This window comes from Ruditapes philippinarum, unplaced genomic scaffold (genome assembly GCF_026571515.1).
Source record: "Ruditapes philippinarum isolate M1 unplaced genomic scaffold, ASM2657151v2 ctg2279_1_1_1_1, whole genome shotgun sequence".
Classification (NCBI taxonomy): Eukaryota; Metazoa; Mollusca; class Bivalvia; order Venerida; family Veneridae; genus Ruditapes; species Ruditapes philippinarum.
Window position 1 is genome coordinate 113050 of NW_026855421.1, and position 20997 is coordinate 134046.

Genomic DNA, 20997 nt, shown 5'->3' on the forward strand with positions numbered 1-20997 from the left:
AAAGATGTAAATAGACAATTTTTAATTGTAAAGAGGAAACCAATTGCTGCGCATGTACATAGTTTTAGTTTCATCGCGATTATGCTAGAATGAAGAGTGAGGCGATTACTGAAGATGATGATGATGATAATGATGATGATGATGATGATGATGATGATGATGATGATGATGATGATGATGATGATGATGATGATGATGAACATAAACGTGTTTTCATAACGTTTGTGTCCTAAGATTGCAAATGCATGCAAAGGAAAACTGTGTAAAAATGGATAACAAAATTTCAAAATATATTATATTTATATTTTAAGAGAATTTAGATGTGTTCAACCCTAAATATACTTACAATCGAAAACACCCGAGTAATATCCAATCGAATACTTCCTCTCGCAGCCTTGGAAAAGGTCAACAGCATTTGCGGACAAATATTCTACAAAGGACAATGCTGTCAGCTCAAAGTGTTAAGCTTGCATGGTATACTTGATATCTTTAAACAATCAAAGCTCGTTTTGATTAGGTGCATTATTTAATTGCGCTGCTTTCCGCGAATAAATTTGAAACTAGCACCTTCTTGGATAGGAAGGGAAGTTCGGATATTTATCCACAAGCCAGTTTGTAAAATGGGATACAGACATAAATATCACGCTTTTTTTAAGGTTTTGAAAGTTGTTGGGAACCTTGTTTTGCAATATGCAGATTTTAAATTTAGAATTATACTGATCTTCTGAGATGACAAGATTGTTTTGGAGTTAAAACATTGTTTTATTCAATTTTAAGTTTTGTTTAGGCTTGTTGTTTCCATTTTTATTTAAGAACAATGGTATAATATGAAATTTTCTCCGCCATTTTATTTCAAATGTTGCAAAGAAGTTATACAAAAAGTTTTTAGGCAAAATACTTATTGGTTATTTTACTATTTCAAAAAAGGGCTGTTAGATGTGAAGCATGTCAAAAATACCATAGAAACCTGCTCCAGCACCATCTTAACACGGGTTAAATAGTCATGTTGCAGGTTTAAGTTAATTACTTATTTTACCAGTTTCATGATCCCGTACAGACTAAACTGAGTATTTTTTCATATAATTAATTATTTGGTTTCCTAGCATATATAGCACAGGAATCCCTGTCTAGACTTTCAGTCACAGTTCAAGTTTTTTTTCTGAAAATAAGTACATGTACTTATATGGGTTTAGCAGGAATCATTTAGTAAGTACCTAAATATGAAAATAAGCTTGTAGCAGAACTAACAGCAAGGTTAATGGTTTGGTAATGTTTTCAAAGTGGCCACCTTTTTAAATAATAACTTTGTTTATATTTGATAAGTGTAACTATATATAGTAATGGTATTTTTTTTTTTTATTTTAGTGTGCTGCCAAAGGTAAGCTCCCTTGGTGCAGCTGGTGCCCGGCTGAAGCACACACTGCCAGAGTTACCTTATGAATACTCAGCATTGGAACCAGTCATCTCAAATGAAATCATGCAGATTCACCACCAGAAACATCATCAGACCTATGTTAACAATCTTAATGCCACAGAGGAAAAACTTGCCGAGGCTATGAAAAACAGTATGTATGATTACAAGTTATGATTGAAGCAATATCCTTTTTATGTCTGCTACAGAGAGGCAACAAAATGTAGGGCTCCCATGCTTACATTTGGGTGTTTAAGTTTATGTGGCGACATGTACAATAGGTAACTGTCAAAGTTATTTAAAGTTTGTCTGGACTTATTCTCTTATACCACTAATGCAATTTCGTTGAAACTTGCAATGGTTTGGTACCTCAGGTTTTCTGGTTGAATGGTTTATGGCTGAGTTAAGGCCGTTGAATTAAAAATGCATTTTGATATGTTTATGATTTTTGTGTCACCAGCTATACAGAAGCTGATACATTCTACAAAAAAGCTACAACTTAAGGTATTACCACCCTAATATAGGCACTATAAGGAACTAAAAAATTGACATCATAGGTCAGAGATATAGGGGAGACTGGGGTACTCTGGGACATGGGGCACTGCGGGACAATGAGATTTTTTGATAGCTCTTGTTCTTTGATTTAAACCTGATTTATGCAGATGATTGATCTTTTTAAGATTTTTTCCCTTCAAAGGTTTCATAGCAGCAAATTGAGTAAAAACCAGTCTGGCGAGTACGATGCACTTTTTACCTTTCAAAGTGAAATTCTACAAAAGTCCAATATAGCTTTCAAATTCTTCTATATTGAATACTTATTTGTATCATATTAGTAAATCATTATGTGCTAAACATTGCCTTTATTTTCTGATTTGAAATAAACCTTGGTTTGATTGTCTTTTTAAATTATTGTCACATAAAAAATGGTGGGGGTGGTTGGGGTACTCTGGGACAATACTCTTTTGGATTAGACTTTCATGTGTATCAAACTCAAATTGACCTTTGATCTTTTATGACCTTGACCTTGACAGTTAGATTATTTCACTTTCACTGATTTTTGCCATAATTGATTGTAACTTGGTAATTAACAAATGAATTTTATCTTCATGTTTAGGCAAAACAAAATTTTGGACAAGAACTTCTGAAAGGATGAACTGACCTTGACCTTTGAATGACCTTAACCATCATGGCCAAATTATTGAATTTTGATTGTCATATTTTTTCATTATGGAAGAATTTGATTCATATAAGGACATAACAACACTTGTGATCAAAGAAGCATATGGAATAATTTAGATATGTTCTTGACCTTTCAATGACAATGAACGTCAAATGAATGAATTAAGATTATATTTTTTAACTTTGTCATTCATTAATATGGCAATGATTCATGCTTGGACAAAACAAGTGTGACTATACTCAACTATCAAAATTAAAATTAGAATAAAGAAATTTCAATAGAAATCCTACAGAAAGCCCAAAACAGCAAAATTGAAAATGTTGCAGACTCAGTTTTATTGAGCCTGTTCATTAACAGTAATGGAAAGTGCAATTAACCGCCCCCTCCCCCACCGGCTTAAGCAGAATTCCACATTTAACATGCACTTGATCTATCATCTAGATTTTTGAAACAACCCCAGATTTTCATTCCCAGTAATGTTTTAGTTTCAATGAAATTATACATGTTGTCCTACGTTATTACCCAAGCATGTCCCACTGTACCATATATGGTGTCCCAGAGTGCCCCCTTGCTCGGGGAACTCTGGGACATTTTAATGACCGTATTCTTATGTATATCTCAAAGTCAACTTTATTATTTTAGGTTCAGTTAGTTATCTGTTACATCCAGTACATATTGTCCTTTTCATCCACAAAAGAGAGCATCAATCCTTAAGATGTGTTAAGTAGGAGATTAAAAAATATGATTTTTGTCCCAGAGTGCCCCAGTCTCCCCTACCTTAAAGTACACCTGTATGCAAAATTTAAACAAAGTTTACTGTACGGAAATCAAGTTATGGCCACTTTTCTGAACTCAAGCTAGGATGTTATGAGGGCTTTTTTTAGAAATGAGGAACCTTTAAATAATCTGCAATAACATTCTAATGAAAAATGCTTTCCCATTAATTTTTGGTAAGAAACAAATAGTACCATTCAGCAAAATTACATAAGCAAAATTATGGTTTCTACTTGAAATTTATGAAATCTGTATAAAAATGTTACCCTACCCCACCCATTTTTACCACGTGCCTGACCATTTTCATACTTAAGGAGCCTATTTAAAAAATCCTTAAAATTTACCTAAATGAGTGCCTGTTTTCAAAGTTTCCCTAAATTCTAAGAGAAGTATATTGATTGATCTTGTAAAATATGAAATACTTTTACCGTCTAGTTTTGATTTTATTACACTTTAAAATATCATGTACCATATTTATTACTAGATTTAGCATAATTTAGATAATAAATACCTATATAAATTAAAAATCAAAATTAAACACTTTTTTCTTTCCAAATGGGACATGAGAGAAACATAAATAATGTTAAAACAAAAAAAGAAAGAAAAAAAAAGTTGACCCTTCTGGGGATTGAACCCACAGCCCTCATTTTCAATGTAGTAAACAGTAGTTCTGGCCTATTTGAATACTCTGCAAAGCGGAGGTAATGTATTAGGATGGTAATACCTTAAAGGGATGATTTCTGTTTGGTCTGTCTGTCAGTCACAAAACTTGTCAGACAGTACTACATGTCTTATACTACTAATGCTATTGGAGTGAAAATTTACAGGATTGATCAGTACCTCAAGTACTTGCACATATTTAGCAGGTTTTCCAGTTGAATGATTTTTGGCTGAGTTTTGGTGCTTACATAAAGTAAGCATTTTGGCCTGTTAATGATAGTTGTGTCTCCTGCTACACAGTAGCCCTAATATGTTACAAAATAGCTGCAACATATAGGAAAGATCAGGGGTGAGATCATTGTTTTTCATTACATGTGTGTAGTAAAAACTTAACATTGTGAAACATCTTCTAATGAGTGTCTTCCAAGTTTGTTCAAATAAAAGCCCTGGGGTTTAAACTGGCCCCGCTCCGGGGGCCTATATACAGGTGAGCGACCTCAGGGCCATCATGGCCCTCTTGTCTTATTATACAGCTTGTCTCTTGCAGATGATGTTGCTCAGGTGATATCCCTCCAGCCTGCACTAAAGTTTAATGGAGGTGGCCACATTAATCATTCGATATTCTGGCAGGTTCTCAGTCCAAAAGGAGGTGGCTCACCATCTGGTGATCTCTTAGAATTGATAAAGAGGGATTATGGTTCATTCGATAAAATGAAGGACATGTTGACACAGGCTTCGGTGGGTGTACAAGGCTCGGGCTGGGGCTGGTTAGGATTTAATCAATTGAATGGTAGATTGAGGATCCTTACTTGTGCTAATCAAGATCCTCTGCAACCAACAACAGGTAATAACAATAATTTAGATGAAGATTAAGGAAATTATTATTAAACCATACCTTGCTTAAAATCTTAAATGGACTTGTCCATCTTACAATTGTGACAAAACCATTTGTCGTTTTTGTGGAAAATTTCTAAGGTTGAAGTCAGATAGTCTGGTTAATTTCTTTATAAGGTCAATGATTTTATAATGAAAACAAAAGTTTACAATTTGCAATAAAAAAAATTGCCAATACTTTACTGATGTGTACTGAACTCGTACAACTTTTCACCTGTAATGTCGATGATTATTTGTATAGACTTCTTTGTGTAACATCTTTATTTCTTGTAGTATTAATTAAATAAAAAATTAATGAATCCAAGTACCAGATTTGAGTAAAAGAAATTGCAACAGAATGTAACATTTGTTAAAGTTGTGAAAAATAATATATTTATTACCTATATTTCAGGTTTTATTCCTTTATTTGGAATTGACGTTTGGGAACATGCTTATTATCTTCAGTATAAAAACGTTCGACCCGATTATGTTAAAGCTATTTTCGATGTTGCCAACTGGGAGGAAGTGGGAAACAGGCTGGCCCAAGCCCGACTGGATGCCTAGATGGGCATTGTTTGTTTGTTTTGGGTACTGTAATAATACATTTTATTACAAGTTTACTGGATGGAAAGGACAAGTGTAGGCATTTGCCCTGTTTATACAGTATACCAGTATAGTTTAAGTTATATAATGACTTTGTTGACTGATATTTAATTGACTTAATTGATTTAAGGGTGATCAGTGATTTTATCAACTATGTGTGTTTCAAATAGATTATTTTTTTGTGTGTGTCATAATATTATGATATTGAATACATATTTGCTTAAGGAAAAAAAAACTGAATACACAGAAGTTCTGAAGAAAAACTCTCCACACAAGAATGATATTTAGATTGCATTAGGAAATAGTCATGTTTTTTCTTACAATCAGATGTACAAGTTGGCCTGCCGGCATTCTTTTTACATAGGAATAACTATTATAAAATAGCAAAAAAGTGTGCTTTTTGTTTTCACAGATATTTGTTTCACGAGTATTACTATTATAACATTTAATGTTAGTATTTTTTTACACTGTATGGTAGAATTTGATACAGTTGAACATTAAAACTAGAAATGATTAAAAAAAGATTGTATGATCATTGTTTTTATACTGAAAGAAATAAATGGTGTTACTTGCACATTTCTTAATATTTTTGGCTGTAATAAGTCACGATTTAAAATAAAAAAAGTTTTTACAGCAAAGTCACAAATTTGAAATAAATAAAAGTTCTTACAGCTTTATTGGATGAAATGATATGACACCTTTTAGAAAAGACCTATTTTGTATCTATATGATTGAGCTTCTTATTAAGTCTTAAAATGGAGTTAATTAAGATGTGAGGTTTTCATTAATTCAGCTAGTCTGATAGTCAGTCATAGGTAAAATATTTAAGATTTTTATTCAGACTTTGCAAGTTTTTGTGGCCCATTAGAAAGCTTATATTGGTACATTTATAAGTACTTATATGCAACTTATTTGCTATTAAGTCTCAATTTTAGTTAAGATTTGTTTACATTTTTTCCAATGCAATTGTTAAAAGTAAACAAACATGTATGTATAAACAAGAGTATTAATAAATCATACACAAATGAGATTTCTTTTTTGTTTTGTCTAAATGTATAAAAATGATCATTTTTAAAAAGATATTAATATAAAGGTACAATTGTTGTGATTTACCTTCCAAATTCAGTATCTTTCTTAAGCTCAAAATTTTCAAAGAAAAAATTTGACCTTTTGCTGTCATGGTGTCTTTTTCTTTGCCAATACCTTTGCTGTCCGCAAACTTTTGACTTTTAGGTTACTATTTGTTTTTTGTTTTTGTTTTTTTTTTTAAATTCTGAATGTATTGTTTGTATACTTGGATGCAAAAAACATTTAGACAAGACCTTCTTAGAGGCATGGGACACAACAACCATTTAGACAAGACATTCTTTGTAAAAGACGAGCCAATTAATAGATGGCTAATTATAAAATCTATCTGGCATGAAGTTTGTTTTGAACACATTATGAACGCCAATGATTTTGATAAAGGTTTATCAATCTAGTAGTGACTTTATCACTTAAACCTCTCTGTTATTCCAAGCAAAATTTCTTTTATCATGATGACAAAATTTCTTTTATGACATAAAGGTACAATTTCTTGTTTGGTTAACGATCTTGCATACATATATACAGTAGAACAACAAAAGCCAATTTTCATTTCACTTTTATTTACTATGCCAGTAAACAGAAAAGAATAAACCAAACATAAAAAATCAAGAAATTTCAAAAGGGGACCAGATATTACAAAGTTCCTACAAAACAAGCCAACTTCACTATAAACTGACATAAACTTGACAATTACATGTATGATAAAAAAAGAAACTCCTACTAATCATGACATCTCTCAACATAAATATTACAGCATGGGATAGGTTGTTGGAGAGTTTAGCTTGTATCTAGAAAGATGTCTTTACTATAGTACGAATGTATGCAAATGGATATTTGGAAACCAAATAGTTATTGAACTGTGAAGTGTATAATAATTTCTTACAACGTAATGCCCCTTTACAGCTAACCATTATTCATCATATTTAAGGACGTTTTCAGGAGTTTTCATATAGACATATAGGCAAAATGAAAACTGTTCAATAGATTTTTCTATTATCGTGTTCAAACAACATGTCAAGTTAAAAGAAATTCTATTGAACAATTTTAATTTTGTCTATATGAAAACTACCGAAAACATCCATAAATAAAATACTAGATAACACAAAATAAAACTAAATACAGCTGTTGATCTGTGAAGTATATAATATAATTTCTTATAAAGTAATGCCCATTTACATGTACAAAGAACCATTATTCATTATATTAATAAATGCTAGATAACATAAAATATGCATTGGGCAATAAATGAGACATTTAAAACAACAATTACCAAGCAGTGATCAAATACACATCCAGGTAAATATAAATCTGAACAATGATCTTCAGTTTAAGTAATTAAAAAGAAAATACACGCCATCAGTCTTCCGATACCATACTTCCATTAAGTTCCAATATTTTGAAGTCGGAGACTGCAAAATCTCTAACTTTGGAAGTAACTTGATATAGATAAAGAAGGAAAAGTATTACATTCTGGAAGTTAAAATCTGGGAGTAAAAACTCCCATAACTTTCATTAATGAAAACCCTGTGATGGTGAAATTGTGTTGTAAATTATATGGTTACTTCCATTGATAGTGAAATTGTAGTATAAATCATATTGTTAACCATATGGACTTGACAATTTAAATATCTTTACAACAGGAAAGCTGCGCTGGATATTGAATGATTGCATTGATTAATGTATTATAATGAAAGATTTCTTGAAGTTTTCATTAACCTTCCTAGATAAGTGAAATACCTTAACCTAAAATCCTGAACTTAACTGTATTTTGAAACTTTCCATTGTGGGTTTAATGTATTTCATTATCAAATTAATACAACAGAGCAAACAAAAGAAAACAGCCTGGATGAAATGTACATGTATGCAGACTGGCCTGATTTAATGCTCATGTCATGATGGTTTCTAGTGTTCTTATGTTCTAATATACTAACGTTATTACTTACTGCTCTGAAACTAGAACTATCATATTATATGTGAATACTAAAAATTTGTAAAATGCTGTCCTCTTAGTAAAAATGGTGCATGCTTCATCTACAATATGAGAGATTTTACTTCTCCGAATATTCAGAAGGGAAAAAATACAAAATACTATATAAAGATGGTAAAGATACCTACAGTTGTGTAAATAATAACAATCATGACAAATACAACAAAATGAAACATTTGAGCCGCATCACGACAAAACCAACATAATGGGTTTGCGACCAGCATGGATCCAGACCAGCCTGCTCATCCGCGCAGTCTGATCAGGATCCATGCTGTTCGCTATCAGTTTCTCTACTTGTTATAGGGTTTGTTAGCGAACAACATGGATCCTGATCAGACTGCGCGGATGCGCAGGCTGGTCTGAATCCATGCTGGTCGCAAACCCATTATGTTGGTTTTGTCGTGACGTGGCTCATTTATAAGTAAATAAACAAAATATTTCTGAAGCAAAATGACATGAAAGCATGATTTTTTCATCAAATATTATATTGTCTTTACTACATTATCCTAGAAAATGAAAACCCAACAAATATTTGAAGTGATGCCACACATCTACATTTAAGATATATTATGCTCAAATTAAACTGATAATTACTTTACAGTCTCTTGAAATGAGAAAAAAACACAGAGAGAAAATATGTTTTAAACTCTACACACTACAGGTAATCACAGTATGAATACAAAGTGTTGATACAAAATCTGTCAATTGTTATGAAAATACACCAAATTAATTTGACAAGTAATAGAGAATGTAGCATTCATTTATTCAAATATGTCATTTGAATTTCACAGGAAGAATTTACTGTAAATTCACTGAATTTCGAGGGCATGAAATTTTGTGGTTTTGTCACAAAGAACATTTTAGTAGATTCTTATATTCATGGACTGTTTATTTTTTCCAAAAGAGAAAAGAGATGCAAAATAATCTTACAGCAGACGAAATGAAATATTTTTGGAACTTTTAAAATCGTGGATTGACATATCTCAAAAACCAAAAAAATTAGTTCCCAACAAATAATAATTTTGCAGTACTAGACTTCTGCAATCAAAGTATTTTATCCAAAACTGAGCATAGTATATCTTTGAAGTCAGATGTTGTTATCTACATTAATGAAAAAATATGAAGTAAGGTCATTCTCTAAAATGATGTAAATAAATCAAGTTTTCATTAAAAATAGAAATGAATCCAAAATGAAAAGTTACATGTTTAATGAAAAATGTAATACACGGGGACTTCAACAATCATTAAAAAATAAAAATCATAATGCCGGAAAGTGAACACATAATTTGAAATAAAATATACATCTAACATGATATGAGTATTACCAGAATGACAAGAATCATACATTTTCAAACACCATAAACTAGAACTATCGCTGAATGCGAGTCATACCCCCACCAATGTCCTTGACAGAAGACGACTTGGAAAGGTGGTTAAGGAAATAACTTAAGTCGCACAAATACACAAAAAGAAATTATCTCTGTTGAAAAAAAGACTTATTGTACAGGTAATAGTATAAATATCTAATATCAAATCATGTTCGAAACAGTTACAAATAACCTTTCATTTTCCCAATATACTAAACTTTTTGTAAGTCAATTTTTGACCTTCAAGTGTGGCCTTGACCTTAAGCTGGCACAAGGGTAAGATGGGTTCTGCACATCGCCCAATTGGGGTGTACATTTGAGTAAAGTTTTAAGAAAATCCTTCCATTAGTATAGAATTTATAGAGCGGACACAACATATATTCTAGTATTGATTGTATGTAAATTTAAAGACTTAAAAAGGGGCATAACTTTGTCAAAATGCAATACTGAGTTATGAAACTTGACCTGCATATCGTAATTGTGACACCTCATATATCTTTTAAGTTTCAAGCAAATACCTGTGCTAGTTTCAGAAATATTCAAGAACATGTTAAAATCTAAGAACATTTTCTAAGTCAATTTTTGACCTTGACCTTTAGACTGCACAAAGGTGACATGGATTCTGCACATAACCTTGTTTAGGTGAACATTTGAGTAAAGTTTGAATAAAATTCTTCCATTAGTATAGGATTTATAGAGCGGACACGACATATTGTCTAATATGTGATTGTATGTAAATTTGAAGATTAAAAAGGGGCATAACTTTGTTTAAATGCAATACAGAGTTATGAAACTTGACCAGCATATCTTAATTGTGACATTTCATATATATTTTAAGTTTCAACCAAATACCTTTCCTAGATTCAGAAATATTCAGATATATGTTAAAATTTAAGAACATTTTCTAAGTCAAATTTTGACCTTCAAGTGTGACCTTGACCTTAAGCCAGCAAAAGGGTGACATGGGTTCTGCACATCCCCTTGTTGAGGTGAACATTTGAGCCAAGTTTGAAGAAAATCTCTCAATTAGTGTAGGACTTACAGAGCGGACGCGACATACTGCGTAATATTTGATTGTTTGATATTTGACCTTCAATTGTGACCTTGACCTTAAGCCGGCAAAAGGGTGACATGGGTTCTGCACATCCCCTTGTTGAGGTGAACATTTGAGCCAAGTTTGAAGAAAATCTCTCAATAAGTGTAGGACTTACAGAGCGGACACGACATACTGCGTAATATTTGATTGTTTGATATTTGACCTTCAATTGTGACCTTGACCTCAAGATGACACATGGGCAACATGGGTTCTGCACATCCCCTTGATGAAGTGAACATTTGAACCAAGTTTGAAGAAAATCTTTCAATAAGTGTAGGACATACAGAGCGGACACGACATATTGTGTAATATTTGATTGTTTGATTTGACCTTCAATTGTGACCTTGACCTTAAGATGACACATGGGCAACATAAGTTCTGCACATCCCCTTGTTGAGGTGAACATTTGAACCAAGTTTGAAGAAAATCTTTCAATTATTGTAGGACTTACAGAGCGGACACGACATACTGTCTAATACATGTATATGATTGTGTTTGATATTTGATCTTCAATTGTGACCTTGACCTTGAGCTGACACATGGGCAACATGGGTTCTGCACATCCCCTTGCTGAGGTGAACATTTGAGCCAAGTTTGAAGAAAATCCTTCAAGTGGTATAGGAGTTATAGAGCGGACACGAAAATGGAGACAGACGGACCGACCGACTGACCGACCGACCGACCGACGCAACAAAGCGAATCCATTATAGCCCCCCCCACATTTTGTGGTGGGGGTATAATTAACACCACATCAAAAGCTTTGTAGATGGAAACACATGAAAGCCTTGTTGATGAAAAGCCTTGTAGATGGAAGCACATGAAAGCCGTGTAGATGGAAACACATGAAAGTGAAATCAACATGAAATTACAAGTAGTCATAAGATTTGAAAACTGAATACAGAAATGAACAAATTAAGTCAACAAAAGGGCCATTATGGCCCTGAAATCACTCACCTGTATATAGGCCCCTGGGCCAAGGCCAATTTTGACCCCATGGCTTTTATTTGAACAAACTTGGTAGACACTCACCAGAAGATGTTTCATGCTTAATATCTAAGCTCTAACTCTTTGGGACTTTGAAAAGAAGATTTTTTAAGTTTTTACTATATATATACAGTGAAATTTGAGAAAACCGGACGCTGAGAAAATCGGAACTCTCTAAATACCGGACGAATAATTCAGTCCCAAATTTTCCCTTCTTTAAACTATTGTATCATACATTGACAATACCGGAATCTGTAAAAACCGAATATCGGACGGTTGATTGGGGACTACAAAATCAATTATATAGACAATTACCCTGACAATACCGGACGCCGAATGTGTGAATAACCTTGTGTACTTATCAATTGGCTAATACGTTAATTTAGCGGTAACGGAACAATGATTGTCTGATTTGTTTCTTATGTCTCTTTTCACAGTTTGATTTATTGTAAGGTATAGATGTTACCGTTTTATATAAATGCCAAAATGCACGAGGAATTGATCAGTTAAAATCAGTATGAATAAAAAATAGAGTATTTTCCTACTGTGTTGCTTTTTGTATATTCATTTCCTAAAATGACAACGCAACGGAAACGACATTTTTCGGCGCTAAGTTCTATTCCATGGCCGAAAAGAATTCGACGAGAGCTGTCTACAAGTGACAAAGTTAAATTGATTAAAGACAGTGAAACTTTGCCGAAACCTACTTTAATAATCTGACCAATATGTTATTATTATAAACAAACAAAGTAAACTATGTTCGTTAAATCATTACCCATTACCCAAATGTAAACATATGCGGATGTACTCAGACTTGATCGTTATGAGGTAACTTCTGTTCATTTAAATCCAAACTTTAATTGTATTTATATGCAATAATTGGACTAAAACAATTAAAACATATTTTCTTGTATTTTTAACATTCCTTTGCAAGTCATTGCTCGGTTATAATATAAGATCCTGAACAGCTGAAGGGGACATTGAGAATACCGGACCGCTGAGAAAACCAACAAAACACTCAGTCCGAAAGCCGTCCGGTTTTCTCAACTTTCACTGTATAAGAAAAGCAATGACCCCCTGGGACGGGCCAATTTTGACCCCAGGGCTTTTATTCGAACAAACTTGATAGACACTCACTAGATGATGTTTCATGCCAAATATCTAAGCTCTACCTCTTTTTCAAAATAAGATATTTTAAGTTTTTTCTTTCGGTTCCCATGGCAACCAGAGTTCTGCATGGAATAAATTTTTAAAGGTGACCACCAAAGGACCATTCCTGTAAAGTTTGGATGAAATTGGCTTAGCGGTTTAAGAGGCGATGTTGTTTAAAGTAAAAGTTTACGGACGATGGCCAGACGCCAGACGAAAAGTGATCACAAAAGCTCACCATGTCACTTTGTGACAGGTGAGCTTAACACAGCACAAATTTCTACTTTATTCCGACTATCAAATTATACGTTCCTGCTGCATTGATCAGCCTTTCCATGCTTCATAAGTGTACCGATTACCATGGCTCCTGATAAGCTTTTAAAAATATCAAATGGCAAACTCAAAATAAGAAAATAACCATCAACAAAAATGTCACTGCCCTACATGTGTTTTTTCACTGTTTATCAAAATATACATTATACACATGGATACAAATATACATCTACTACCATAACAAATTAACTATGAGAAAAATTAGCATTATGAAGCCAAATTTATACTCAGCCTGTATTTTATAATGTTTCATTAATGTATAAATAAAAATACCGCAATTCATTTCCTTGTTAATGAGTTATCATGAGGAAACTATTTCTATCTAAAATAAAAATACCCAAAAAACAAAGAGAGAAAAAATAGGGCTAAGCTATGTAAAAAAAATAAGTGGTTTGAAGCCAAATTTAACTCATAATGTTACATCTGTGTACAAAATATCATTAAAACCTATGTCCTACTAGGACTCCTAGTCTGAAAAACCAAAAAACTGTCTAACCGACCAATAGGCTCACTCCTATATACATATACATATCCTACATACATATATCTCTCTAGACTTTGTTAACAATGAACATGTCAAAAAAACATACAAATAATAATGCCCAACTTTTACTCAATCAAATTGCACGTCAAGATATAAAGACTTCATGTATTCAAGAGGAATGTACATGTAAATGAACCTTTTATGGCAAATGTCTGAAATATTCGAACACATTATTTCATAATATCAAAATAATATGGATTGTTTAACAGAAATGTCCAACTTAACAAAAAAAAAATTTGTCCAAGTTTCTTTTTTGTTTAGTAGGCTCCCAAGTGACTTAAATTGGGAAATGGTGACCATATGAAAATTGGAGAAATTGAAGTATCATTTTCATGAAAAAAAAAAATAATAATAAAAAAAAAACAAATATAAATGTTATTAACTTATAGCATAAATTATATGACAAATATAAATACCCAAGGCAGTTGTAATAATAGATTGTTCAAAAGTTATTTAAAACACAACAAAAGTTAAATATCTTCAAATTAAAGGAAACATCTCTGGTGTTTGTGATACTATCTGCAGGTTTATTTATATATATGTACTGGAAAGCACCAGCAGTGTTAAAATATGTGATGAATTGACATTACGCCGCCTGTCAATCAAGCTGGCAGGGGTCTTACAGATAAGCCAATCGGCGATCGTTATCAGTTTCATGCTAAGATGTCTGAGAAGTCCGCCATTTTCCTTAGACAAGTTATGTGTATAAGACAATGGTGCAGCTGTATTTATATTGAAATTTTGATTTTTTTGTCAATTTAAAGCTATTAAAACGGTATATCTAAGTTACAAAATATCCTGACATATTGACAGATGGAGTTAGTTAGTTCATTTTACACAAAACAAAAACATCAGTAACTTTCTATATATGAAGATAATAAGTTATATAGCAGGTAGGAAAGTTAAAACTGGCTATACCACATTGCATTAAACAAGGAAAAAGTTTAAACAAATACTCTATTCCTTCCTTCATTACAATTATGTCTATTCATAATTACATAATATATTATAAGATCTCGGAATATCCAGAAGATATGACATTTTTTGTTCGTTTACAACATATTGTCAATAAAATGCTGTAGTAGAAAAAAGTACTTGCAAATAAAATGAAAAAAAAAATATGCAATAAATATTTCAGGTGAAATTATTCTACCTAAATATTTCTATTAAAGCTCAATGAATTAAGATTAAATATTAAATATTTAAATACATCTGCTTCAATAACATTATATCTGATCACGGTTTTAATTTAAAGTTGAGGTATGGTATATGTGAAATTTATTTTGAAGTGAATAATATTGCGTTTTATCACAAAAATATCTAATGTACAAATAAACATATAATCATATATCATATAACAAAGTTACGCAAGGGCAATTTTCTCATTTAATTTTGACAATTTATGCGCAAATGCATTATATATAAGTGATTTTGCACATAAAACCCCAAAAACATTTGTAAATGTTACTGTTTTATTGATATAATTTTACTATTATATGTTCCACTACATCAATTTTAACTATCTTTGAATTTGTAAACTAAAATGATATTTTGTCAGTAACATCTTCCTTGATGTCAGCAAGAAATATAACAAGATCTTTGCCAAACGTTTTATTCATCATTAATGCGTGAATGCAGTTAATTTTTTTTAAATACCATAACACATTGAACTATTCAATAAAAGCATTAAAATTTTATATATACCAATTTATATAAGGTAAATTCATTAGTCACTTTAGTGGCATGACAGTTTCGCGTAAACGTCTGTACCGTCTTTTGTCTAAGGTTCTGAATGACTGGTTACGTGAATCAGTGGGCGGAGCAATCTCTTCTCTGGCGTAATGTCAATTATATGAGCCGTGTCATGACAAAACCAACATAATGTGTTTGCGACCAGCATGGATCCAGACCAGCCTGCTCATCCGCGCAGTCTGATCAGGATCCATGCTGTTCGCTTACCAACTCTATTACAAGCAGAGAAACTGATAGCGAACAGCGTGAATCCTGATCAGACTGCGCGGATGCGCAGGCTGGTCTGGATCCATAATGGTCGCAAACCCATTATGTTGGTTTTGTCATGACGCGGCTCATATGATTTTATAATAATCTTCTACTTTCATGGTATTTGTTTCGCTATGTTTAAAAGGGGTTTGAGGATTTTTTAAATGAAAGGGCATTTATTAGAGAACACATGGCTTAATTCAAGCTGGATGGGAGAAATCTTTAGTAATACCATTTTTAGCAAAATTTCTAAATAAAATCTGATTTTTGTTATCTTTACCTTTTTTAACAAATTTTTTATATGAAATTAGATTTTTGTTCTCAAAAAAGTCAAATGCCATAAGGCCTTTATTCAATCTGAATTTAATCAAAATAACATCACTCTAAAAATAAAATCACTCTAATAAACACACCATTTTTATGAAAATGTTATTAACCCCTTAACAAAATGGTGTTTTTATCAGACTTGACACCTACAAAATAAATTTAACTTTAAAGTATTCTTGAGCAATGTTTAATCTTAGAGATACTCCCTGTTCCAAATCACAATAAACAGTTAAATTCCTGTTAAAAACATAATTATAATACATAGTAATATCTACATGAAATTGTTATCTCTCAATATTTTAAAATAAAGCACATACATTTCAAAGCACTGCCTTGTCAAACTGTGACTCAAATAGCACAAAATTGTCACATAATTGTTCATAATATGTATTTTAGCTTTTCCTCAGCTATAATTTCTAAAATAGCACATTCTATAAACAAGAGGGCCATGATGGCCCCGAGTCGCTCACCAGAAACAACTGCCTTTCAGTGTTGGAAATTATCCATTGTTAATATTTTCTTTTATTAAATTTGAGCATAGTATTTCTTTAAACAATAATTTGAAGAAATGCCATGACCTGGGGCATTTAAGCTAGCTTAAAAAGGGACAATCAAATAAATATGAGCAAACTTGATAAAAGACTACCCAAGAATGCTGCAGACAAAGTTTGGTGATCATCCATCAATTAGTTCTGTAGTAGAGGATGTTTGAAGGTTTTATTATTTTTAGCTCTGTTGACCCCTAAAAAGGGCCAATTGAAATGACATGAGCAATTTTTAGTGTGACTGTCACAAGAATTTGAAGTAAATCTGCCAAGCAGTTTCAGAGAAGAAGACGATTGTTGATGCATGATGCCGGAGCATCCCCCTTTGATACGAATAGCTCACCCTGAACCTTTGGGTCTGGTGAGCTAATAAGAATTAGGGTACTGTTCAAGATGAATTCCTACCTTAGTAACAATATGAGTAATACTATGACTTGTTTATTAAAATTCAAAGAGCACGAATGTCTTTTGTTCCTATAAATTTTGAATATTTAAAATCAAACAGATGAAATAAAAACTTTTATCATATATCTATAAATAAATATTGAGAAATATTGATGAAATAAAATGCATAGTTTTATTTTTCATATTTTCTCTGTTAGAAAAAAATATTTCACTGCAGTGAAATATATTTTGAAATTATTTTCCATATTTTAACCATTCTTTCGAATTGTTAGGGCAAAAATGTGAAAAAGTCAGTAAACATTGGAAATGCTTCTGATTTGAAAATTTTTTTTTAAATAATATCACTTATTGTCTAAACTTTAAACTCACAAGGAGTTTCTTTAGATGATAAAATACTTTTATGCAGCATACCTCAAGATTCATGCTAATTTTCATAAAAAATTTAAAAACGTATTTAAAAGTAAAATATTGTCAAATGAACAAAGAAAGTAATTTACACATTGCAAACTGCACTTAAATAAAATCTGCGACAATTTCCAATAATAGGTCAAAATATGCAAAAATAGACCTTACTGTGTTAGTCAAGCAGTTGAAATATGGTGATTTAAAATGCTGCAAAATAGTCATTAATTGCATATCACATGTAAAATATTTCTTGACTTGAGAATAATTTTATCTTTCCTAAAGTCTTAATACTTTTTTTTCAAAGTTTGATTTTACTGAAATTATTTTGGTTCATCTGAGGCATGGAAATTAAGTGAATGGGAAAAATAAAATCATTTTCAGTATAAAAATACTGTATTAATATATTTAAAGTAGTTTCAAACCAATTTGGCATCAACTATAGAGTGCTTTTTTTTAATCTTTTATGATTTTTTCATGAAATAACAAAACAACACTAGATCTTCTAAATGAACACAATACAAAGCACTCAGCTTGCAGAAAAACAAAACAACATCAACATTTTCAGGAACTGACAAAAAACTTTTACAGAAAAAAACTAAATAAAATCATAAAAAAAAAAATATGTTATATTAATAAATGCAATAACCTGTAATGCCCACAAGTACACCTTCAAGTATACACAAAAGTATCAGCTAAAAAAAAAGTTCACATACAGTACATTACATAAACCACTTGTCAACAATTAAACAAGATTATCACCTTTGTAACTGCCAATAAAAATCCCATAGACAGGAAATACACAACACGGTAAACCCACAGGAATCTGAATACATATATTATATTAATGGATTTTCTATATTTCTACGCACCACTTGAAACAACTTCTTTCACCAATCAACGCAAGGCGTCTCAGATATATAGTCACCAACCATAAGCATCTACAGGATCCCTCAAGCAAGCATCTTTGTGACATTTTTTCCAGTGTTCTTTCTGGCACTCTTCGCTGCAATACCGTGCCAACCGGCATGCTCCGCAATACCTGAACTTTAATGATTCCTCGTACAACTTCCTACACCCTGGAAACGAGCAGAATGCATAAATCTGATCCTGCTCTTGCTCCTTCTGTAATTTCTCTTTTGGTTTCCAATTTTGAAGAGCACTCTCAGCCTCCTTGTCAAATGCTAAAATTGTTTTGGCATGAGTAAAATTTTCCACTAAAAACAAAGCTCCACCTTTCTCTGCCTTACTTGCAGCCATTTTTTCAATGTAGTCTCCCATAATCCTTAACACAGGAGACCTTTTAATTTGACTGCGGATACTTTCCGTTCCTAGAATGGAAATCGTCAGTAATAACTTTGAACAACACAGCACCATATGAATTGCACCATAAGAAAACAGATTTGCCTCGTGTTTATTTTTCACTCTTTTGTAAATGTCTTTGAGAAGCCCATACTTTACAAACAGTTCTGTAGTCTCGGTTTTCCCAACAAGCAGACATTTGTGCGTGACTTCTAGCGCTAAAACTGTCAGTAACTCTTCATCCAGCTGCCTTATTGCTTTAAAGATGGTAGGCAGAATTTTGCTCTTATTGACTAGAATCCTTTTGATCACAGCTACATTACACATCATTTCAAGAAAAAGTCTCATAAAACAATGCAAGTTCTGAAAATAGTGACATTTCTGAAGCCCTTTTTAAACTTAGCCCCGGACATACCTGGGATCTACAGCCGTTTTCCTAAGACCATGCATTACACGAGTAAATCAATTTGTATTTTGCTTTGAGCTGTTTTCATCTTATCGGGATTACAATGTCACCAAGATTTCAAATCACCATCCTCCCAATTTTTGATAATCTCTTTTGCAATATTCCTCTATTGCCTTTTGCAGTAGACATGGTTTCCCCCTGAAAAGAAAAAAAAATTGTTTTTCAAGTTTTTCATTCATCATTCCAACACATACTCTTTGTAAGTTTGTTAATAAACAGAGGAAATATAAAGTTTTGTGGGTTCAATGTATTGTGTCTTCTAGAACTAACAACATTTCAAAGGTTAATGATTGGTACCCCTTTGGTTTGACTAAAAATTTTTATTTGTACTGAGTAAAGTCAAAATGGTTTTTAATCCCTTTTTTAATGCTTTTTGTAATTATTTAATAAAGACGTATCTATTCTAGGGGGGGGTGGGGGTTATATTTTTTGGAAATTCCCCCCTTTTTTTTTTAGAGGGGGGGAAAAAATTTCCTTAAAAGGAAAAAAGGAAAAAAATAAAAAAAAGTATTTTTCACTTTTAGATAAAATGCGCTTTTTTTGTCCTAGATTTAATTATAATAGAACTGATAATGTATTTGTGAAGTTACTTTAAAGTGAATATCTTCAATGGATTACATAACTAGAGCTATCATTCGTGGCACATTATGCCTGAGAGAGGGATCAACTGTTCATATTATGTTTTTATTGTACTACTTGACTGGCTGAGTTTCATGCTAATAGCATTTATTAGGTAGATATTTTTATTTCCTCTGCACAGGAGTGCATATAATGGGGTTGATTAAGTAAATGAGAACAACTTTTAATTGATATCAAAATATGTTTTCCTTTTTAAATGTGACAGCACATGTCGACTAGTGTCGAAAATACCTAATGTGAGTTTTAAATACCTTATATTTATAGGTAATATAAGATGCCCACTGACAGATTCACCCAATAAGTTAATAACTCACCCAATTTTTCTGATGAAATCGCCCACAATATAGTTAAACATTTTTTTAATTCATTTGGATTGAAAAATATTTATGGCTCCAAATTCTGACATTTATTTTGTATGTAATAGAAAGAGCACACGAAACACGAGGCTTATCTGATTTGTACAAGGGGGGTAGCCCCGAGTATAAATCAATTGCCGAGTGTTTTGGTGTTCTTTCTTTTTGTATCATTGTCCAACATAAAAGCACGTTTCCCTGTATCACAATTGAAACGCCCCGGAAAAATGAAACCAATGAAACGGACATCTAAATATGACCATTTTGTCGCTTTCCCTTTCTCTGCCGTCACAATATGTAAACCCAGCAAATATTGAGCCATCAAATGGGCATGCTCTGGAGTGCGGGTAATTAAATACCCGCACTCCGTTAACCCTGTGATGTATATGTATAAAGATTTTAACCCCGACACTTTTTAAAGAAAAGGGTTTCCAAAATATGATACAAAATTTTTTATAGATAAATCGATTTATATAGAAAGATGTAAATTAATATATCGTTAAAAGAATT

General features: G+C 32.2%; 2 protein-coding genes across 2 annotated transcripts; one reads left to right on the plus strand and one right to left on the minus strand.

Moving 5' to 3' along the window:
* The first annotated feature begins 318 nt into the window (after positions 1-318).
* LOC132743261 (superoxide dismutase [Mn], mitochondrial-like) lies at positions 319-6531 on the plus strand. The gene is made up of 4 exons (XM_060731794.1): positions 319-474; positions 1366-1565; positions 4573-4869; positions 5311-6531. The coding sequence occupies exons 1-4, from the start codon at positions 443-445 to the stop codon at positions 5460-5462; spliced, it is 681 nt and encodes a 226-aa protein (XP_060587777.1). The 5' UTR covers positions 319-442; the 3' UTR covers positions 5463-6531.
* A 6527-nt stretch (positions 6532-13058) lies between these two features.
* Positions 13059-19404, minus strand: LOC132743262 (uncharacterized). Its single transcript, XM_060731795.1, has one exon. It carries the CDS (start codon positions 19375-19377, stop codon positions 18652-18654), a length of 726 nt encoding a protein of 241 aa, XP_060587778.1. The 5' UTR covers positions 19378-19404; the 3' UTR covers positions 13059-18651.
* Between the last annotated feature and the right edge of the window lie 1593 nt (positions 19405-20997).